This window comes from Halichoeres trimaculatus, unplaced genomic scaffold (assembly GCF_033239565.1).
Source record: "Halichoeres trimaculatus isolate MK-OKI-2021-1 unplaced genomic scaffold, fHalTri1.1 fHalTri1_scaffold_7, whole genome shotgun sequence".
NCBI classification, from domain to species: Eukaryota; Metazoa; Chordata; class Actinopteri; order Labriformes; family Labridae; genus Halichoeres; species Halichoeres trimaculatus.
In genome coordinates, this window is record NW_027437185.1 from 32,062,169 (window position 1) to 32,081,667 (window position 19,499).

General features: G+C 39.2%; 1 protein-coding gene and 1 non-coding gene across 2 annotated transcripts; both read right to left on the reverse strand.

The window, feature by feature from the left end:
- Nucleotides 1-195: 195 nt before the first annotated feature.
- trnal-aag (transfer RNA leucine (anticodon AAG)) lies at nt 196-277 on the reverse strand. The gene has a single exon. It is a non-coding gene; the product is annotated as a tRNA-Leu (tRNA).
- Nucleotides 278-697: 420 nt separating this feature from the next.
- Nucleotides 698-4,310, reverse strand: aurkb (aurora kinase B). The gene is made up of 9 exons (XM_074674241.1): nt 4,165-4,310; nt 3,289-3,327; nt 3,091-3,172; nt 2,966-3,011; nt 2,635-2,823; nt 2,124-2,262; nt 1,819-1,967; nt 1,519-1,693; nt 698-1,285 (listed from the first exon to the last, which is right to left on the reverse strand). The coding sequence occupies exons 1-9, from the start codon at nt 4,168-4,170 to the stop codon at nt 1,112-1,114; spliced, it is 999 nt and encodes a 332-aa protein (XP_074530342.1). The 5' UTR covers nt 4,171-4,310; the 3' UTR covers nt 698-1,111.
- Nucleotides 4,311-19,499: the final 15,189 nt, after the last annotated feature.

The following is a 19,499-nucleotide window of genomic DNA, read 5'->3' on the forward strand; positions in this document are numbered from 1 at the left end:
TTTTATAATCCAATGTTTTAAATTGGCTACACGATAACAATTTATGGTAGTAGAACTAATTTTATTCCCTGCCACGTAATATTGTAATCGATTTTGAGACAACTTGGTCCAAGTCTGTCATAAGAACAGACAGTAGATTGTCAGATATGTGTGGTCATTGCAACCCAAACACGAAAAATGACGAAAAAACACTTTTGGCAGCGGTGGGATTCGAACCCACGCCCCCGAAGAGACTGGAGCCTTAATCCAGCGCCTTAGACCGCTCGGCCACGCTACCGTTTTACTGGAGCGCCGTCTAGTGGCTTTATGTAGGAAAAACAATCGAAATTTTAAAAATAAATTCTTAAAATAAAAACAGTGATGATTAAGCACTATTCACTTAAAGAAAATCTGTATATTATGTACTAAGAGAAGTCTGAAAACATGCATCATACATGCAGAAGGGAAAACAATTGGATTAAACAGGTTAATATTTGTCTTTTGTGACGAAGGCAGTTCTATGAAGTGTTAGTTTGAAGTTTAATATAAAATCAGTGAACATTTTAGTGGAAAACTGTGCATTTAAAAGTGTTAAAAACTTAAGATAGAAAAATAAAATAAAACGAAAAAAAAAAACCCTTCAAATTAACTGATGGCCCCAAGATCTAGTCACCTGTTTAACTGTTCATTGTTTCAACCAAGACTGCACAACAGGAGATCTTTGAAGAATATTTATTAGAAAGTTAAAGTATTGCTTGAGGGAAAATACCATAATTTCCACCCGAAATTCCCCAAAAACAATCATATTACTCCATATGTGGATATACACAGCTTGAGGCAGTTGAACAGTAGCACTTTGGTGTCAACACCATAAGAGAAGAACAGAGCTGTATCCACTTAAAAAGGTGTCCAAAGAGAAATGAAATAAAAATACAAACCATTTCTATATAACTAAACATATATAATAACATCACACTGTACAGATAAAATTGAGAGCAAGTATTGATACCCATCATAAAATGTGCCTGAAAAATGGCAGTTTGGAACTGAAACATACAGAAACATCCAGTCTTTTGTGAAGGACATATAAAAAACCTCTCAGTGGTAAGTGAAAGGGTAAGACTGTGTGGACCTAGGATTTCTTGGCAGGGCAGATTGGGGGAAGGACTCTACGGGAGTTGGCGCGCACCCATGGGTGGTCGATAACACTCTGTAGTGAGAGGCGATCTGTGGGGTTGTGGCGTAGTAGCTTTGAAACCAGATCCCGTGCACCGTCTGAGACGACTTTGGGGAACTTCAAATCCACCTGTAAACAGAAACATTTGCGTTAACTCTGGAGATGGCTGGTTCGGTAAGCAATAATTTCATCTTTAAAGATTTTAAGTTGTAAACCAAGCTGACCTAAAAAAAAAAACCCTCAAGTTTTGTTTATACAGCACCGAATCATAACAAAAGATGGACACACAAAAAAGAGCAGGCCTAGGCTAAACTCTAAGTAAAATGGGCCAATGGGTCAAGAAGTTCACACTCAACACCAACCTTTGTGATCCTTTTGTATGTTTCTTGATGGCTGGCAGTTTCGAAAGGTGGGTTGCCGACCAAGCACTCGTAGCAGAGGACCCCAATGCACCACAGGTCAACCTTTTCACTGTGTGTGTGCCCCTCAATCATCTCAGGGGGGAGATAGTCCAGCGTCCCGCACATTGTGCGACGTCTGAACAGATTAAAACAAAAAGGATGGAGCAACTTCCAAGGTATGATACTCGAGCATGGAACAGTTTCTGACAGACAAGTGACATGGAGATTCAACTGAACCATCATTGCACTTTGGTTACTCACCTGAGAGAGGGTGCATGGACCGACCAACCGAAATCTGCAATTTTGAGCTCTCCACGATAGCCAAGAAGAAGGTTCTCAGGCTTAATGTCACGATGAATCACTTTCTTCTCATGGCAGTATAGCAGTGCATCAGATATCTCCTCCATGTACTGAAAATGAAAGATGAAAAAGCAAATGAAAACTATTTAAGATTATTTATTATCACGTCGTTCCATAAACACATACTATAAAGATAAAGAGTCAAATAAAAAAAAGAGGATCATCAAAAAGGTAAAAGCTGTTTTTAAAGCAAGAAGAACTCTTACTGTTGCGGTTCGATGATCATCAAATCTTCCACATTTCTGTAACTCCTTGTACATTTCACCACGTGGGGCATACTCAAGGACCAAAAACACCCTTTTTCGGTCATGAAAGTAATTGTAGAAGCGCAAGATGTTTGGGTGCCTAAAGAGAGAAGAAAGCCTTTAAAATGTGCCTCCAACATTTACAAGACACAGAATTACAAAAAAAAAAAAAACATTTCACCCTTACATTCTTTATGTTGCATGTATGTTTCTTCCAAAAGGCTTCAAGAATATGAAAAATGCTCTTCTAATCAGGAGACCAATGAAAACAGTAGGGTTTATTTTTGGCTTCATGCACATTGAGACTATCAATAGTTCTATTTACCATCAGTAAGTAGCTGGAAATTTCCTGTGAGAGGTAATACTTTGAATCTTTACTGAAAGTACCTAACAGTCATTAATCCCTTATTAGTTTAGAAAACAGAGCCATCATAATTTCAAGATCAAAATCAAAAAAGTTGAGGGTACTCACTTGAGATGTGCCTGGATTTCAATCTCTCTCCTCAGTTGATGCTCCACTCCTTCCTTTTCCATCTGCGACTTAAACAACACCTTCAGTGCCACGATGGCTTGGAGCTTCTTCACCTTTGCAAGGTAGACATTACCAAATTTGCCTTTCCCCAGTGGTCGACCAATGTCAAAATCATCAATGGAGATTTTCCTGAAATAAGCAGCAAATAGGTTATTTATGATACTGATTGTTCAAACAGGAGCAGGGGCAGCAAATCCCTGAAATTGTATTTTCCTTTTGAAAAAGGACAGAATTGTCTAATTAAAAAAAATGTATATGGAAACATTCTTACCTTGAGACTGAACTGGAGGATGGGACAACACGATCCCTCCCTGGACCTGATAAAGATAACAGTCAAAACTCTTCCATTTCTTAAAGTTTCTGACTTCTATTTGAATGTGAAGATCTTGAGTTTACCTGTGATTGTACTTCTGTCCATATCTGCTCTTGGCTTCACCTGAACACGCTGTGGACCCGCCATCATGCTTGGAGTGGTGTACTAATAGTCAGAAGCAAACACAACATTAGGGAAGCATAAAAAGGGTTCTGTTGAATTTCTGACCTAAAGTTTCCTAATTATGTTCATAACCAGATCAACAAGTCACAACATCTCACCATTCCTTGGTAAGCTCTAGGCTCATAATTTTCCTTATTCTGTAAAGACAAGAAAATAAACAATCGTAAACTCTCAGCACAACTTTGTATATTTTAGGGGTTATTTATCCAGTTTCCATTAGCTTGTATAGATAATTTTAGCAAACTATACTTGAATATATCAGTGCAAGCAGATGGCTTGGTTTGTGCCACATCATAAGCGTGACAGTTGGCATTATTAGTGAAATCTATGACACGAACAACCCCAAGCTCACTAACACTTCATAAAAATATAGACATGTAAAAAAAACTCCAAAGCAAGAAATATTACACGTGTTTTGTTCACACAAAAAATATGTAAGCCAGTGTTTTCTGAACTGCATAATGGCGTGCAAGACTTCATTCCGGAAGGCATTGAAGAAATTTATTTGATTCTCATGTAAACCGTTGTAAAGCTAGTGTTTCATCACAAAATATTATTCCTGTAGATAACCGGTACCCGAATGTCCTGTCCTGTCTTACCATTGACCAACTTTGATATGTGTGTGCTCTTTTAAAAACTGGAAATAGTTACGTTTGTCCACTTGAAGCAGGCTAACGTTCTTTTACCGCATGTTTGATGTACTGCGGAAACAGTATACGCTCCGTGGGAGGTTAAGGGTGAAAACTAAAAGGTATTGAGTACTTCTATACTGTTCGGTATCATTTAATACAAAATAAAGAGGTTATATTTGGTCGTAGCCCCTGGTTGCTACAAATCCAGTACTAACGTTAGCTCGTCAGCTCACAACCTGAGACAACTTCAGTAAAACAGCTCACGAAGGAACGAGTCAGTCTACTCATGGTTCTTTTTTTAATGATGTACTTTTTTCGGCGAAAACGTAAAACAAAACGTACCTGCATTTTGTAAAGACTTGTTGTACCAACTTCGAAATGGCGAACTGATCCCAGTTTTTTTATTTTGCACTATCCTTCACCGCCGCCAACGTTTTCAAAAAGCTCCCCTTCACCTACACGATTGGCCGGTTTGCTGCATTTCCGATACTCTCATTGGCCAGAATTGTTCTATAATGGCGCTTTTGATTGGTGTGTGTCTTTGCCATTTAAAAGTAGACCCGCCCCTTCCTATCCAACACATTAAACATGATATAAATGTCTTTTACATGTTTAAAACAGATTTACGAAAAACATTAATATTAAGTAAAGTTAAAAAAAGAAACATTATGTCACTTGAGATCAGAAAATAGCAGAATATGTACAACTGTGAAAAACTTTAGTGTGTTTTTCTATAATGTAGGTGACTGATATTTTTAATTATTTTTAACGATCTAATAGCGAAATATAAGTAGCGTTACAAAAAGAGTTAACAATTACTGAACATACAAAGTGCCAGGGGTTTAAAACCAATAAATGAATAAATAAATAAATAAATAAAAATAAACAGTGTAAGCAGAAGCTTACACGTACACGTACACATACATAAAACATTTACAACAACGTAAGTAGTTATTGGACAAAGAGACAAATTTAAAAAAAAAAAAAAAAAAAAATTAAAAGGAATAAAGAAGAAAAAAAAAGAATTCACATTAAAAAAAAGAATGGAACCTAAGGTTAAAGTTCTATTAGCTTTTTCTGTTACAGGAGTTTGCTAATGAACGAATGTCGAGTTCTGACTCAAGAGCGACAGATGTTTCATGATTGCGTTTATGTTCGTTTCGTCACTTCCTGTGAGTGTGTCACGTGGTGTTGCGGGAGGTTTTATGAGTAATTTACCAGCACAGGTTTGAAGAGTCAGAGATTAAGCGTTACAAAATATAAATTCAGTACGTCAAACAAACACAGCAGATAAAAGTATCTACCCTTTCCCTTTATTTATTGATATTTATTCACAAATATTTATTTTTTTAGTTCATTTATTAGTTTTTAATACTCTAGCCCACACTTTTCACCACTAGGTGGCAGAAATGTGCCATTTCGATGTTTGCCAACCGGCATAAATAGCCAGCATGCAGGCACATTCTACCCCTGAACAGAAGAAGAAGAAAGTTTGAACGAGTTGTCTGACGTCCTACTCTTGATGGCCGCACTATAAATTGACTTTTGGCACCTTAAATTTCACCTTTGTGTGGATTATGGATGGATTCTTCCACTCTATGAGCTTGGTTTACGTGATGACACCATGCGGCTTTGGATTCCTGTGGCTAGAAAGAAAAGCAAGAAACCACACCGTTGATCTTGCTCCTTCATCGTTGGCGTTGGACAAGCTTCCCTCCTCTTGGCGACGGTTCGGGTTTGGAGTGCCACCTTGCATCAGCGGAAAGGGAGATCTGGATCGGAGCCATGGGACTGAATCCTGAATCTGGACTGAATCTGCACCCGAAACGACTGCAGTTCTACCGACGCCAGGGCGGATAAGTAACCCATGGTTTTCTTCTTTTTGGTGCATTGGGAAAGCTGTGTTTGTGGAGGGCTCGGGCTGCAGGTGTTCTGTCTTTTACCTGTTGCTGCTGTGCGTTGTTCGCCAGGTGGGCTGTGTTTGCGGCCTAGGCTGGCTGGCGCTACGCTTGTGGCGCGCTAAGCAATGTGTGTTTTAATGTGCGTTTTCATTGATTCATTACTGTGGATGTTGATTTGGCTGGGATTGCTTTGGATTTGGCTGGGATTGCTTTTAATATTGCTAGGATTGCTTTTGATTTGGCTGGGATTGCTTTTAATTTAGTTGGAATTACTGTTGATTTGGCTTGATTTGCTTTTGATTTGGCTGGGATTGCTTTTTTATTTTGTTAGGATTGCTTTTGATATTGCTAGGATTGCTTTTGATATTGTTAGGATTGCTTTTAATTTGTCTGGGATTGCTTTTAATTTAGTTGGGATTGCTATTGATTTGGCTAGGATTGCTTTTGATATTGCTAGGGTTGCTTTTGATTTGGCTAGGATTGCTTTTGATTTTGCTGGAATTGCATTTAATTTTGCTAGGATTGCTTTTGATATTGCTAGGGTTGCTTTTGATTTGGCTAGGATTGCCTTTGATTTGGCTAGGATTTGATTTTGCTAGGATTGCTTTTGATTTGGACTTGAATTGCTTTTGATTTTGCTGGGATGGCTTTTGATTTTGCTCTGATGGTGATTTATTTCTGTGTGAAACCATTACACACAGGATAAACACAACACATCTACTGATGAAAAGAAATGCACATCTTATTGCAAAAAGAAAATACACAAGACAAGGCTTAACCAAAAAAATCTACAGTCACAGCGTCCTAGACAGGAATAAATCCTAAACTGTTTCTTAGCAGCGTCTTTTTAAAAAGAAGAGAAAAGAGTAGTTTAAATCCAAAACTAAAGACCAGCAAACAGTGTGTATAAAATATAATAAGCATAAAATAGCATGAAACTATAATTTTTATGTATGCAATGCATACCATCATTTGATAATTTCATCAAGGCATTTTTCGAAGCCTGCGGATCACACAAGAGTGCCGAGCAGATTTGGATGACAGCCCCAACTGTGGTTTCAGCATTTTTCTGAGACCTAAGGAGCATCTGAAGCAGCAGCTTCATTTAAAAAAGGTAACACTTGATGGGATGAACTTCATGATAAATGATGCTCTCTCTATCTATTTTTTTTTTAACTTCATATGCATAATTATTCGTGTTGATTAATGCTAGTATTGTGTGGTTACTGTTTAAGAACAGTGTACCAAGTCTTATTTGTAAAGTAGGTGAGAAATTTAAGGTTGACAATTTTTAATAACAGTCTTAGAATAGAGTACCATGCTAATTAGACTGGAGATTCAAGTGATGCTGTCCTCTTTTTTTATTAACAGAATAATTTTACAGTGCTGATAAATGTTAATGTGCATGGGTTTTTTAATATTCAAAGGACATTTTTTGACTGTTATAGTCAAAAAAGGGAAGATGTCCAGGCAGGCTCTTTAAAGGGTTCAAATGATAAGGGGTTAAGGGCGCCTGAAAGACAAAACCATCTATTCGCTCAAAAGCTAAGGGAAGTAGCTTAACCACAATCGAACATGCAACGGAAAGGAGGATCCCATTGGAGAACACATTTAAAAATGTGTCTGAGAAGATATGTTCATTTTGCAAAGGTGAACACATGCTGGATTGATGCCCTCTATTGGAGGGGAAGACTAAAAATGAGAAGGTTGATTTCCTGAAGAAGAGTGAAATCTGCTTTGGCTGCTTGTGTACTGGGCACATCAGTAAGGAACGCAGGAAACGTCTCACCTGCAAAACCCGTGGATCAAAACACCCTTATATTCTCCAACTGTATCAAAGGAAAACTGGAAACGATGGAAGGAAAGGCAAAAAAACTCAATGTGCTCAGTGAATAACTCTCAAATCACAGGCCAGTGCAGTGGTCTTTCTGGGTTCTGGGATCGATGTCTGAAGCTTGTTATTGTACCAGTGATTGTGAAATCAAAGAAAGGTCACATGATGGAGGAAACTTGTGCCTTTCTTGACCATGGAAGTTCAGCATCCTACTGTACAGTGGGTCTGATGGATAAACTGAATCTCTCTGGGAGAAACACAAGGATTCTTCTGTGTACCATGGAGGAAGAGAAAACTGTTGACAATGGTATTGTCTTGGATTGGGAATTCAAAAATGAGCAGTGGGGAAAAAATGTCCTGCTTACAAACAGCTTTTTCAAAAAGCCAAACAAAGTAAAGAAACAGAGGATGAGCAGCTAGCTAATGGCCTGGATGCAGCTATACACAGCTACAGCTGGCTAACAAGAATGTTAGCTCGGAATCGCCATAGCAGCAAAATCTGCAAGAAACAGATAAAGATGGAGATAACATGGATGACCGAACAGTGGAAAGTAATACATCTTGAAACTCCCTGGATATGGCAGGTGCAAGTCTTATTATCTCTGAACATTCTGGACTATGGGTCAGATCACAGAGGCTGTAAAGGAGGAAATTCTGATGAATGGGCTTTCTGCCTTTCAATATTGAGCTGTCAAATATCCAGCAGGATGAACAAAGCTGGCAAGACACGTACTCTCTCAGTAATGAGGCACTGACCTCACAATGGAGAAATGTTACCTAAGGATTGGAAAAATATTTACCTTCCACTGGAGCCACATTTTGCTTTGCCTGTAAAATATTTTTTACATGCAACAATTTATTCATTTATCACTGAATATATACCAAATGGAAACACTTGGGGAGAAGGATGATGGAACATGAGACGAATATGTGCTGGGACAATGCATGCTTGCATTATTCATTAAACATCAAGTGAAATTGCAAACTAATAACTTCTGATGCCTTTGATTCCACTTGAGGGACTGGATAAACAAAATGCATGGTTTTCAAGTATCGAAAGATACAACAAGGATTCATTGGAGGATGTTCTGTCTTGGGTTTGGTTGTATGAAGTCTGGGATTACAGGCGAAGGACCCTGGTATAAACATTTCTGACCACCAGGGGGACTCAATGATCTGTGACTAGAGTCACATTGGTCAGGTTGGTCTCCATACCTCCCATCAGAATATTGTCTTCTTTCCTTAGGATAATCCAGGTGATGTGAAATGGGTCTGTTCTTGTGAAAGGATTGAGGCATGTGGAAAAAAAGGGGTCTCTGGAACGAGCATGGGGCCTCAGAGAATGATGACGCTCTGGCTCCAGTTTAGCTCTTAACTATATCACAGGATGAGGGACAAGTGGCAGTAGCATGTGACATCCAAGAAGAAATGAGAGAAGAGCTCTGTTTGTTGATTGACCCTTTCATTGAACATCAAGGAAAAATTAGAACTGATCCCCTGTTTGGAAATATACAAGATGAGCAACCATCGAGAGGTATGGACGTCTACAAGAGAAAACCATCTCTTGCTCAAAAACTACAGGAAGTAGCTTTGCCCGTTGTAGAACAAATTTAAGGATATTCTTGTGTCTGAGAAGACTTGTTTATTTTGCAAATGTGAACATATGCTGGATTGTTGCCCTCTATTGGAGAGAAAGACTCATAGTGACAAGGTTGATTTCCTGTAGAAAAATGGACCCTGCTTTGGCAGGGCACATGAGTAAGGAATGCAGGAAATGTCTCACTTGCAAAACCTGTGGATCAAAACACTTAAGGATTCCCCACATAAAACAAAAGTGAACTGGTAAGGATGGGAGAAAATGCAAGGAATCTTAATGTGCTCAGTGGATGATTCTCAGATTGTAGGCCAATCCAGTGGACTTGCTGGGGCCTGGGAACAAGATTTGAAACTTGCTATTGTACCAGTGATGGTGAAATCAAAGGTCATAGGATGGACAAAACTTAGACCTTATCCAACTCTGGATGTTCAGGATCCTACTGTACAGTGGGTCTGGCGGATAGACTGAATCTCTCTGGGAGAAACACAAGGTTTCTTAAGCGTATCATGGAGGAAAAGAAAACTGTTGACAGTGGTATTGTCTCAGATTGGGAGTTTCAGGACTGGACTCTGGTTCTGTGAAATGCCAGATGTTTTCACTCAGCAAAGGATGCCTTCAAACATGCTTGTGAACAAATCATGTGTAATTGAAGTTTAAAAATCAATGTTTTGCGAAAAAATGTCTGAAATTTCCCCATCCAGGTGACAGAAAATGGACATCCAAAAGCTTTTTCAAAAAGCCAAACAAAGTGAAGAGACAGAGGATGAGCAACTAGCCAACGATGGCCTGGATGCTGCAGCTGCTGGATGCAGCTATGCACAGCTACAGCTAGCTAACAAAAACGTTAGCCGCAGCAGCAAAACCAGGAAAATCAGCAAGAAACTGAGAAAGATAGAGATAATGAGGATGACAAAACAGTGGAATGTAATACATCTTCAAGCTCACTGGATATGACAGGTGCAAGTCCCTTTGTCTCTGAAGATCCTGGACTATGGGGTCACAGAGGCTGTACAGGAGGAAATTCTGATGAAAGGGCTTACTGCCTTTCAATATTGAGCTGTCAAATATCCAGCAGGAAGAACAAGGCTGGCAAGACACATACTCTCACTAATGAGGCACTGACCTCACAATGGAGAAACTGTTCCATGGGATTGGAAAATATCTTCCACTTGAGCCATATTTTGCTTTGCCTGTAAAATATTTTCTACATGCAAAAATGTATACACTTATTTCTGGATATACTGAATGAAAAAAACTCTGGGAGAAGGATGATTGAACATTAGGTGAGTGCTGAGCACAGACAATGCATGCTTGCATGATGCATTGAACATCAAGAGAAAATTGCAAACGAAGAACCTCTGATGCCTTTGATTTCACTTGAGGAACTTGGGAAATAAAATACACAGTTTTCAAGTATCTATAGATACAACAAGGATTCATGGAAGATGTTCAGATATAGCTAACACAGCCTGATAAGCCACCAGAGGAGCCACCAGCAGGCCCTCAATCTCTGCATCATGAAGACCATGATAAAAAACTTCCATGGGACAGCATATCAAACCATAGCAGCAGTAAGAATGGATCAACATCTAATGTTTCAGCAACAATGTCAAAGTCTGGCAAACTCCCTTGGGTTGGGATGTATGAAGTCTGGGATTGTTGGCGAAGGACCCTTGTATGAGCATTCCTGACCACCAGTGGGACTCATTGATCTGTGACTAAAGTGATAATGCTTAGGTAAGTTTTTATACCCCCCAGCATAATAGTCTCTTTTTTCCGAAGGATATCCAGAGGATGTGAAATGGATCTGGTCCTTTGACAGAATGTGATAGATGTGAAAGTGCTCTCTGGAACTAGCATTAGGCCTCGGAGAATGATGAGGATCTATCCTGCTCCAGCTTAGCTATGAACTATGTCACAGGATGAGGGACAAAGGCAAATGGTAGCATGTGTCACCCAAGAAGAAATCAGAGAAGAGCTGTGTTTGTTCAGATTGACCCTTTCATTGAACATCAAGGAAAAAACTGCAATCTATCCGGTGTTTGGAAATAAACAATATGATCAATCATCAGCCATTAAGGACGCCTACAAGACAAAACCATCTTTTGCTCAAGAACCAAAGGAAGTAGCTTTGCTAAAACTGTAAGCACAGCTAAGAAAGGATCAAACCGGAGAACAAATGTAAGGATGTTCTTGTGTCTGAGAAGAATTGTTTATTTTGCAAGGGTGAACAAATACTGGATTGATGCCCTCTCCACCAGCAGGCCCTCAATGTCTGCACCATGAAGACCAGGATGAAAAACTGCCATGTGACAGCATATCAAACCATAGCATAGCAATAAGAATGGATCAACATCAAATATTTCAGCAACAATGTCAAAGTCTGGCAAACTCCCTTGGGTTGGGATGTATGAAGTCAGGGATTGTAGGCGAAGGACCCTGGTATGAACATTCCAGACCACCAGGGGGACTCATTGATCTGTGACTAAAGTGATAATGCTCAGGTAAGTTTTTATACCCCCAAGCACATGCTGGATTGTTGCCTCTATTGGAGAGGAAGACTAATAGCGAGAAGGTTGAGTCCCGAAGAAAGGTGGAATCTGCTTTGGCTGTTTTTGTACTGGGCACATCAGTCAGGAATGCAGGAAACATCTTACCTGCAAAAACCTGTGATTGAAAATACCCTACTGTTCTCCACATTAAAATGATGCTTGGATGGGAAGTAAATGGACCACTAAGTGGAAAATGTTGTGGTGAACTTGTGTACAGTAACTGTCGATCGAATCTCATTTGTGAAACTGGGTGAATTATGGAAACAGAAGGTCAAGGATGGTTTTATACCTGTCTGGGACAACATCATCTCCAGGCTTTACCAACTGTGCACTCCAAAAGTGGGCAGAAGACAACAAAATGCTTTCATGTCTGAGAGCAACCGTGACCATCACACACAATTTCTATGTGGATGACTGCCTTGTTTCAGTAGCTACCGAAGAGGAAGCTATTTCTCTGTATATGGACCTTCAAAGCATCTGTGCCAAGGGTGGATTCTATCAAACCCAGAGGATAAGCAACAGTCACAAGGAGGTCAAAAACTTGGACGACATGCCATCAGTTGTGAGGGCACTGGGAGTGCGATGGTGTCTACAGTCTGAAACCTTCAGGTTCAGCATAAATATCCAGGAGAAACTCCTGACACAAAGAGGAATCATTTTAATGGTCAACTCCTTCTGTGAAGCCTTGGGAATCCGTGGTACTCTGGTTTTTACAGCCAAAAACATACTTGAGGATTTGTGCTGGAAAGGTCTTTGATGGGATGACACTGTAACTGCAACATCAGCTGGAGAGTGGATTGACTGGTTAGGGGGATTTCAGCAGCTGGAAAACTTCAGTATCAGAAGATGCTTTAATGATTTAACTTTGGAGAAGAAACCTTTGACCTGCTGCATCATTTTGCAGATGTAAGCGAGCAGGCTTATGGTGTTGTTACTTACTGTTGTTGTGTAATGACCACTGCCGGACATGCTGGGTTGCACCCTTGAAGCCTGCAACAATCCTTTGCATGGAATTGACTGAAGCCATTGTGGCAGCTTGCGTGGATTAAGTGTGGAGGGAAGAGCTTGGATCACAGTATCAGGACTCTGTGTTTAGACTGATAGCAAATCTGTTCTAAAACACATTGAGAATGAAACTTCAAGTACATGTGGCTTTGTGGCTAATGGCTATGTGGATTTCTGGTCCCTTATTTCTCATTCAACCAGAAAAGACCCAGATGACCCTCAAGAACTTCATATTGGAGACCCTGATGTAACCAAGTAAGGACTGGTGGGGGACTTCTGGTGTTAAAAACCTTGGGACTCTTGCTCAAAGAGCCACAAATGGATGAATACCTCCTGCCCACAATCTGGACAAAGCAGCCAGGTGTACAGGAGGTCTTTGATCTGCTCAGTCCTCATACCTGGGGACTTAAGCTGCATTTCCACCAAGCAGTCCGGGTCGGTTCAGTCCGGTTTGGTACAGTTAAGCCTGATCCCGTTTGCGTTTCCACAGCAAACTGTGCCCTCTCGTGGAGGGCGGCGTGTAAGCTGGATGCCGGAAGCCACAGCTGTTAAACAATAGCGCGACACCATAGCAGCCTACCCCGCTATTAAATCCAACAAAGAAGAAAAACACGACACAGTAAACATAAAGCACGGATGGAAGACATGCAGCATTTCGTCCTCTCTGTGATTGACATGTAGCTCTTTGATACAAAGTGCTATCAAGCTTTGTTTCAGAGAAGTCTGTGAGCCGCCAGGAGAAATGCAGCTGCTGTCGGGGTAAGTGACGATTCTTTTGACCAATCAACGGTCTGCAGTGTGTTGCTCCACCTTCCGAGAGCGGATAGGTTCAGTGTGGCACCCATACGAAAGGGTCCCAAAAAAGTAGGTCGGCTCGTCTAGGTTTTTAGGGATCTGTCCCGGGATGAGTCAGTGGAAACGCCGCAAAAAGCGCACCGTAAGTTAGATTCTGTCTTGCCGCTTGTCTTGGCTCCCTCTGCTGGCACCAGAGGTGAAGGTAGGCTCCAATTGTTGGATCTGCTTGCTGGGGTGTTTGCAGGTCTGCTGGGGTGCAAGAGGGGAGGACAGTTACTTAAGACTGCACTGCAAACTGCTGTAGTAGTCTTTGTTGACCTCTGCACAGCATCAGGTAAGTGAGGTATTTCCTCTTTTCCACACCGGTAAGTGACACAAATGAATAAAAAGGCATGTATTTATGGAAAAATATAAAAACAAACTTTATTTTTTATTCACAAGAGAAAAACGGTTATCACAAAAATAAATAAATAGACAAATGCCGTTACACTCTGTAAAGAGACACCACACCAATGCCCTGCAGGCTTTGGTCAAACTATTAAACAGAGGATAAACACAACACATCTACTGATAAAAAGAAATGCGCATCTAATCATAAAAAAACAACAACAACAACAGAAGCCTGATCAAAAAATCTGCACAGCCACAGCCTCCAAGAAAGGAGTAAATTCTTAACTGTGACTGAGCAGCGTCTCTCAAAACAAAGAGAAAAGAGTGGCTTAAACCCAAAACTGAAGACCAACAAAACACTGTCACTGTGACAAAACGATAACAAAAGTAAAGCTCAACCAAGGGGACTTAAAGTATTTAGCACAGGTTGTGTCGGCGCCGACTCACAGCACTTTGAAGGTCTGTTATTCCTAAATGGTTTGTTGGAAAAATTTTAAAGGTTTGCGGACGCTGAGACGTTGCTCTTTCAGCCAATTTTGAATTTTACAATAATATTCTGGTTGAAATTTCCGTGATTTTGAGACCAAAGGAGCATCTGAAGGAGCAACTTCATTTTTTTAAAAAAAGGTAACACTAGAGGAGCTGAACTTCATTATGAATGAAGTTCTCTCTATCTAGTTTTAGCTTTGTTTGCACAATTATACATGTTGATCAATGCTTGCATTGTGTAAGTTTTCTTCTTACTTTCTGAGCATGGTTTGAGGCTTTAACTGTGTGCTATCCACAGTGAGTCAAACCAGCTGAATCTCTTTCTCCTAATTCTTCTTTACTTTCACTTTCAGTTTCTCCTTTACTTTCACTTTCAGTTTCTCCTTTACTTTTACTTTGTCCTCGAATGAGGCACAGATCCTCAGGTGGTGTGTGAGGAGAGCGCTGTGTGGATCCTGGAGACTCTGCTGATGCTGCCAGCGACCTTTTTTATTTACAAAATAATATACAGTCCACATTTACACAACTGAATCTATCTTTATAATCCATTTTTACTGCAGTGTGATGTTAATATGTCTGAGTTTTATTGCTGTTTTCTGAATACTTTGTTTTACTTCTTAATGCCACGTTTCTAAATGTTGCCTTCATTTCACTGTTCTGTCACAAATTATGTCTGATAGTTTGCTTTTCAAAGTTTATTCACTTTAAGTTAAATGTTTTATGTGTGTGCATTGCTTTTGTTAATATTTATTATATATTACATTATTTATTATATGTTATATTTATTTAATCCTGTAAAAATATTATTTCCTATAATTTTTTTTTTTTCTTCTTTTTTTATTGTTTTATTTGTTCCTTTTTTTAAGTAAGTTAACTTTCCTTATATTTGCATTTTTATGTTTGCCATTTCTATGCAATTTGTTTGTATTTGTGTGTTTGCCGTTTCTATGTTCTTTATGTGTATTTGTGTGTTTGTCATTTCTATCTTCTTTATGTGTATTTGTGTTTGTCGTTTCTATCTTCTTTATGTGTATTTGTGTTTGTCGTTTCTATCTTCTTTATGTGTATTTGTGTTTGTCGTTTCTATCTTCTTTATGTGTATTTGTGTGTATGTCGTTTCTATCTTCTTTATGTGTATCTGTGTGTTTGTCGTTTCTATCTTCTTTATTTGTATTTCCATGTTTGTCATTTCTATCTTCTTTATGTGTATTTGTGTGTTCTTCGTTTCTATCTTCTTTATGTGTATTTGTGTGTTTGTCATTTCTATCTTCTTTATGTGTATTTGTGTGTTTGTCATTTCTATCTTCTTTATGTGTATCTGTGTGTTTGTCGTTTCTATCTTCTTTATTTGTTTTTGTGTGTATGTCGTTTCTATCTTCTTTATGTGTATTTGTGTGTATGTCGTTTCTATCTTCTTTATTTGTATTTCCATGTTTGTCTCGTCAGAGTTTGTCCTGTTTGCCACGTACGTCTTGTCCTGTGTCCCCGCTCATGGCCTGCACCTTGTCGTGGTGAGTGGGCTTTCAACTAAGACAGGCCACCTGTGTTGAAAAGTTTGTTACATGTATTGTGTTGTCAAAGGTAAGAGAAGGAGAGACAGAGTATACATATTTCCAGATTTTATTTAAATAGCCTCATCAGAAACAAAGTCAGAACAAGAACAGTCAACAACAGACAAACAGCAAAAACAAACCAACACATGGTGAAGAAAGTAAGAAGCTGCAGTCTGATGCCAAGTATTGTGGTTAATTTGTCGTGTAATGTAAACTTCATGACTACATGTCATTATTTTAATTTTATTCATTCATTTTCTAACCGCTTTTCCTGTTCAGGGTCGCAGCCTATTCCAACTGTCATTGGGCGAGAGGCGGGGTACACCCTGGACTGGTCTCCAGCCAATCACAGGGCTGAGCTAGAGACAGACAGACAAACAACCACAAACCGGTGACCTTCTTGCTGTGAGGCTGCATATGTTGATATTATGGGATATATTGTATATTGTATAATCTCCATCTTTAACCCCTAAAGTCATAAGAGTATTATACATTTAACATTGTGCTATTTCTAGATCCAGTCAACAACAAAAAAGTTATGAGCTTAATATGTAAAAAACTTAAGCTTGATAAGTTTGAATGAAAACATCTTTGAATGTAGTTATTTTCATTGAGTCACAGTTTCTGCTGCCATCTGCTGGTCAGTTTTTTGCTAGCACATCAAACAGGTACAGCTGGAAGAGAAGCACAAACCAGGGGTCTGGGCAGGAGTCATGTGGCGGCAAAAATCTGAAGAAATGTGAGACTTTCTGTTTGGATCCAACACATGCCCTGCTGAACAAAGCGAACAGGATCAACTTTCACTTTCAATGATTTTTCCCTTATATCTACCATAGTATTAAGCTTTTTTTGGTGCAATACAGAGCAGTGCCTGATTTAGTCAAAGACAGTAACTGTTAAGTAACACAAGTTGTTTCTCTCTTGTAAAAATCAAACATTGAAGATTGTGTTTGTTTGATTTGTTTTTATCATCACTTATTGGTAGTTGTTTTTGTCTTTATCTTTGAAGTCTGTATGTGAATTAGATTGAATTTATCAAACATTTTTAAAGTATAGCAGGTCCTGGGAGCTTGGATCAAAGCTTCTGGATAATTAGATGAATTCTTTTGAGCAACTGGACCCTGGACTTTTCCTGTGTTGCCTGTTTTCCATCCACTCTCAGTTCAAGTCTTTGTCTGGATTTTAGTATATCTACACAGTCCTTTGTCAAACATGTAGTACAGTTAGCAAAAAAAATAACACTTGTTTGATCTGTTTTGTAACTGAGTGATAATATATTTAAATTTTCCTCCCATGTGTCTGTAGCACTTTGACTAACCTTACTTACATGCTGTCTTTTACACTTCTTTTCAGTTCCTTGTCCGAGTTGTTTGAAATCTGTTGTCACACAAGCCTTATTGTGACTTTTATCAACTAGCCCAGGAGTCCATAAGAAATGCATTTATTGTGTTATGGTGTTTATGTTAAATTTGGGGTTTTGCCTCTCCCCTTCCTTGTGTTTCCTGTTGTTTTCCTTCAGTCTGTCTCTGTGTTGCAGGGCATGGACTCTGGAGTCCCTCCTCCCGCCTGCTCATCTGATCTACTGCAGCTGCTGATTCTGGGAAAAGCCGTCAAAGCTGTTCCTGACAGAAGAGGACTTGTAGGAGAGGTCTGGATCAAGACTGCGACCAGCCGTATCTGCAGCCCCGTGATGAAGATCCGCCTTCTTCAGGAATCGGTGGAATTCTAATTTTTTTTTTTTACTTGATTTGACTCTGACTAGAATGACCTGACTTGATCTGAGAGTGATACGTAAGATGACTCTGCGCTATGGACGCTATGGACGCTATGGACACTATGGACTGTATGAACTGGAGGAGTCTTAAACAGCTGAATATCACCACATGCAGTGACGCCCAGGCCTCAGAGCTGTTTGAGTGCTACAAGATGAACTTTTTTATCCTGGTCATCACGGCAGTCTCCTACACTCAGGTGACCAAGACCCTGAACAAGACCCAATGAGGGGTCCCAGATCCTGATCGCAAGAGAAGAAGAGCAGTGGTGTTGGCCTCAACTGTGCTGGTGATGTTTGTGACTTGTTTCACTCCCACAAACTGTGTTTTCATTGTGCACCAGCTCAAGTTCAATGAGGAAGACTTGGTGAGACATGCAGAAAGCCTCTACAAAAAACATATGTCAGTGCTCTCAGTATGTACTTGTGTTTCTGGCTTCTGGCTCTAAAAAGTATTAAAAAGTCTTAATCATAATGTTATAAGTTATTTAATGTTATTGGAATTCAAGCTTTGAATCCAAATGTATCCATGAATATTTAATTTCCTCCTTGAGACTGTTACAAACTAACCTGACACGCCAGACAGACGGTTTCATATTTCCGCCACAGAAAAAGTCCATCTGGTTTGAAAATGTTTTCAGGGTTTAAACCTTCAAAAATAACCACACCTGGTGATTGGACGATCATTCTGCTCGTCACACTCATCACAGACCAGCGTGAGGATCTAGAAAAAGCTTTAGCATCTCAAAATATTTCTCTCTAGATCATAAAAGTTTCTCAAGCCTCCTGACTTTTGATGACCTGGGATCTTGGATTCTTACGATTTACAGAAAGCTTCCCCTGATCATAGTTGTTTTGGAACAAATTTTCTTTGTTCAAATCACCTTTTTACTGGAAACAATGCCATGAGAAAAGGTATTAATCAGTACAGTTACATAGCGGTGTTGTTTAAAACATGATAACAAGCAAAGTTGTAATTTTGTGAGGCGCTGGCTTTACGTAGCGCTAGCAGCCCAACATATCTATAGGCTAATGTGACAACAAACTCAGTTCGTGCAGTAGTTTAGTAGCCGCCCGTATCTAGCGCTGATGGAAAGCAAATAACACAATCTCAAGCACATGTCCTAAATTTTGATTGAATAATGATTAATTCTTGTTTTTTTTCCTTAAGTTGAGCTGAAACAACTGCTGTTACTTGTTGTGGGAATGGGAATGTCAACTAACCTGCCTTTAGTTTCATTTATTCTTTCAAGCTTTATTCCTTTTCATTTCATATTGTTTACCCAACAACTGTCAAAGATTGGTTGCTGACAACAGCTTAAAGTCACGTTAAGGCCTTAAGACATTTTGAAAAGTTTTTTAAAAAGTCTTAAAAAGGTATTGAATTTAACCTCATGATTTCAGCAGATACCCTGTCATGTCAAAGTGTCTCCACAATAACTTCCAGGACCATCTCTGATTTATTCCCTGTGATGGAAGAAAAATATCTGTTAAAATGTGATTAGGGGGTTCATAATGTTGTTATTTGGTTGTGAATAAATCATTTAAAAAATGTAAGGTAACCAAAGCTGCAAACCAGCTTTGTTATTATGAGGTTTTACTACTGTTAACGAATAAGTACGCTTGCTAATCAATCAAGGTCAGTGAATCATTCAAAATGCAGTGTTTTGATGTCTTCCAAGCTGTTTTTTTGTTGAAAATTATCAGCCAGCATTCCCTTACACACATTGTTAAAAATAACTTTATTCAAAATAGTTTCTTGTTCAAAGTTTTTAACATTTTTGATTGTA

Bases quoted from the DNA above. Each gene is read 5' to 3' on its own strand.
- aurkb (XM_074674241.1), bottom strand. The intron at 2,263-2,634 runs GTGAGTACCCTC...TTCTCTCTTTAG, and splicing joins GAAATCCAGGCACATCTCAA to GCACCCAAACATCTTGCGCT. The intron at 1,694-1,818 runs GTGAGTAACCAA...TAATCTGTTCAG, and splicing joins GTCCATGCACCCTCTCTCAG to ACGTCGCACAATGTGCGGGA.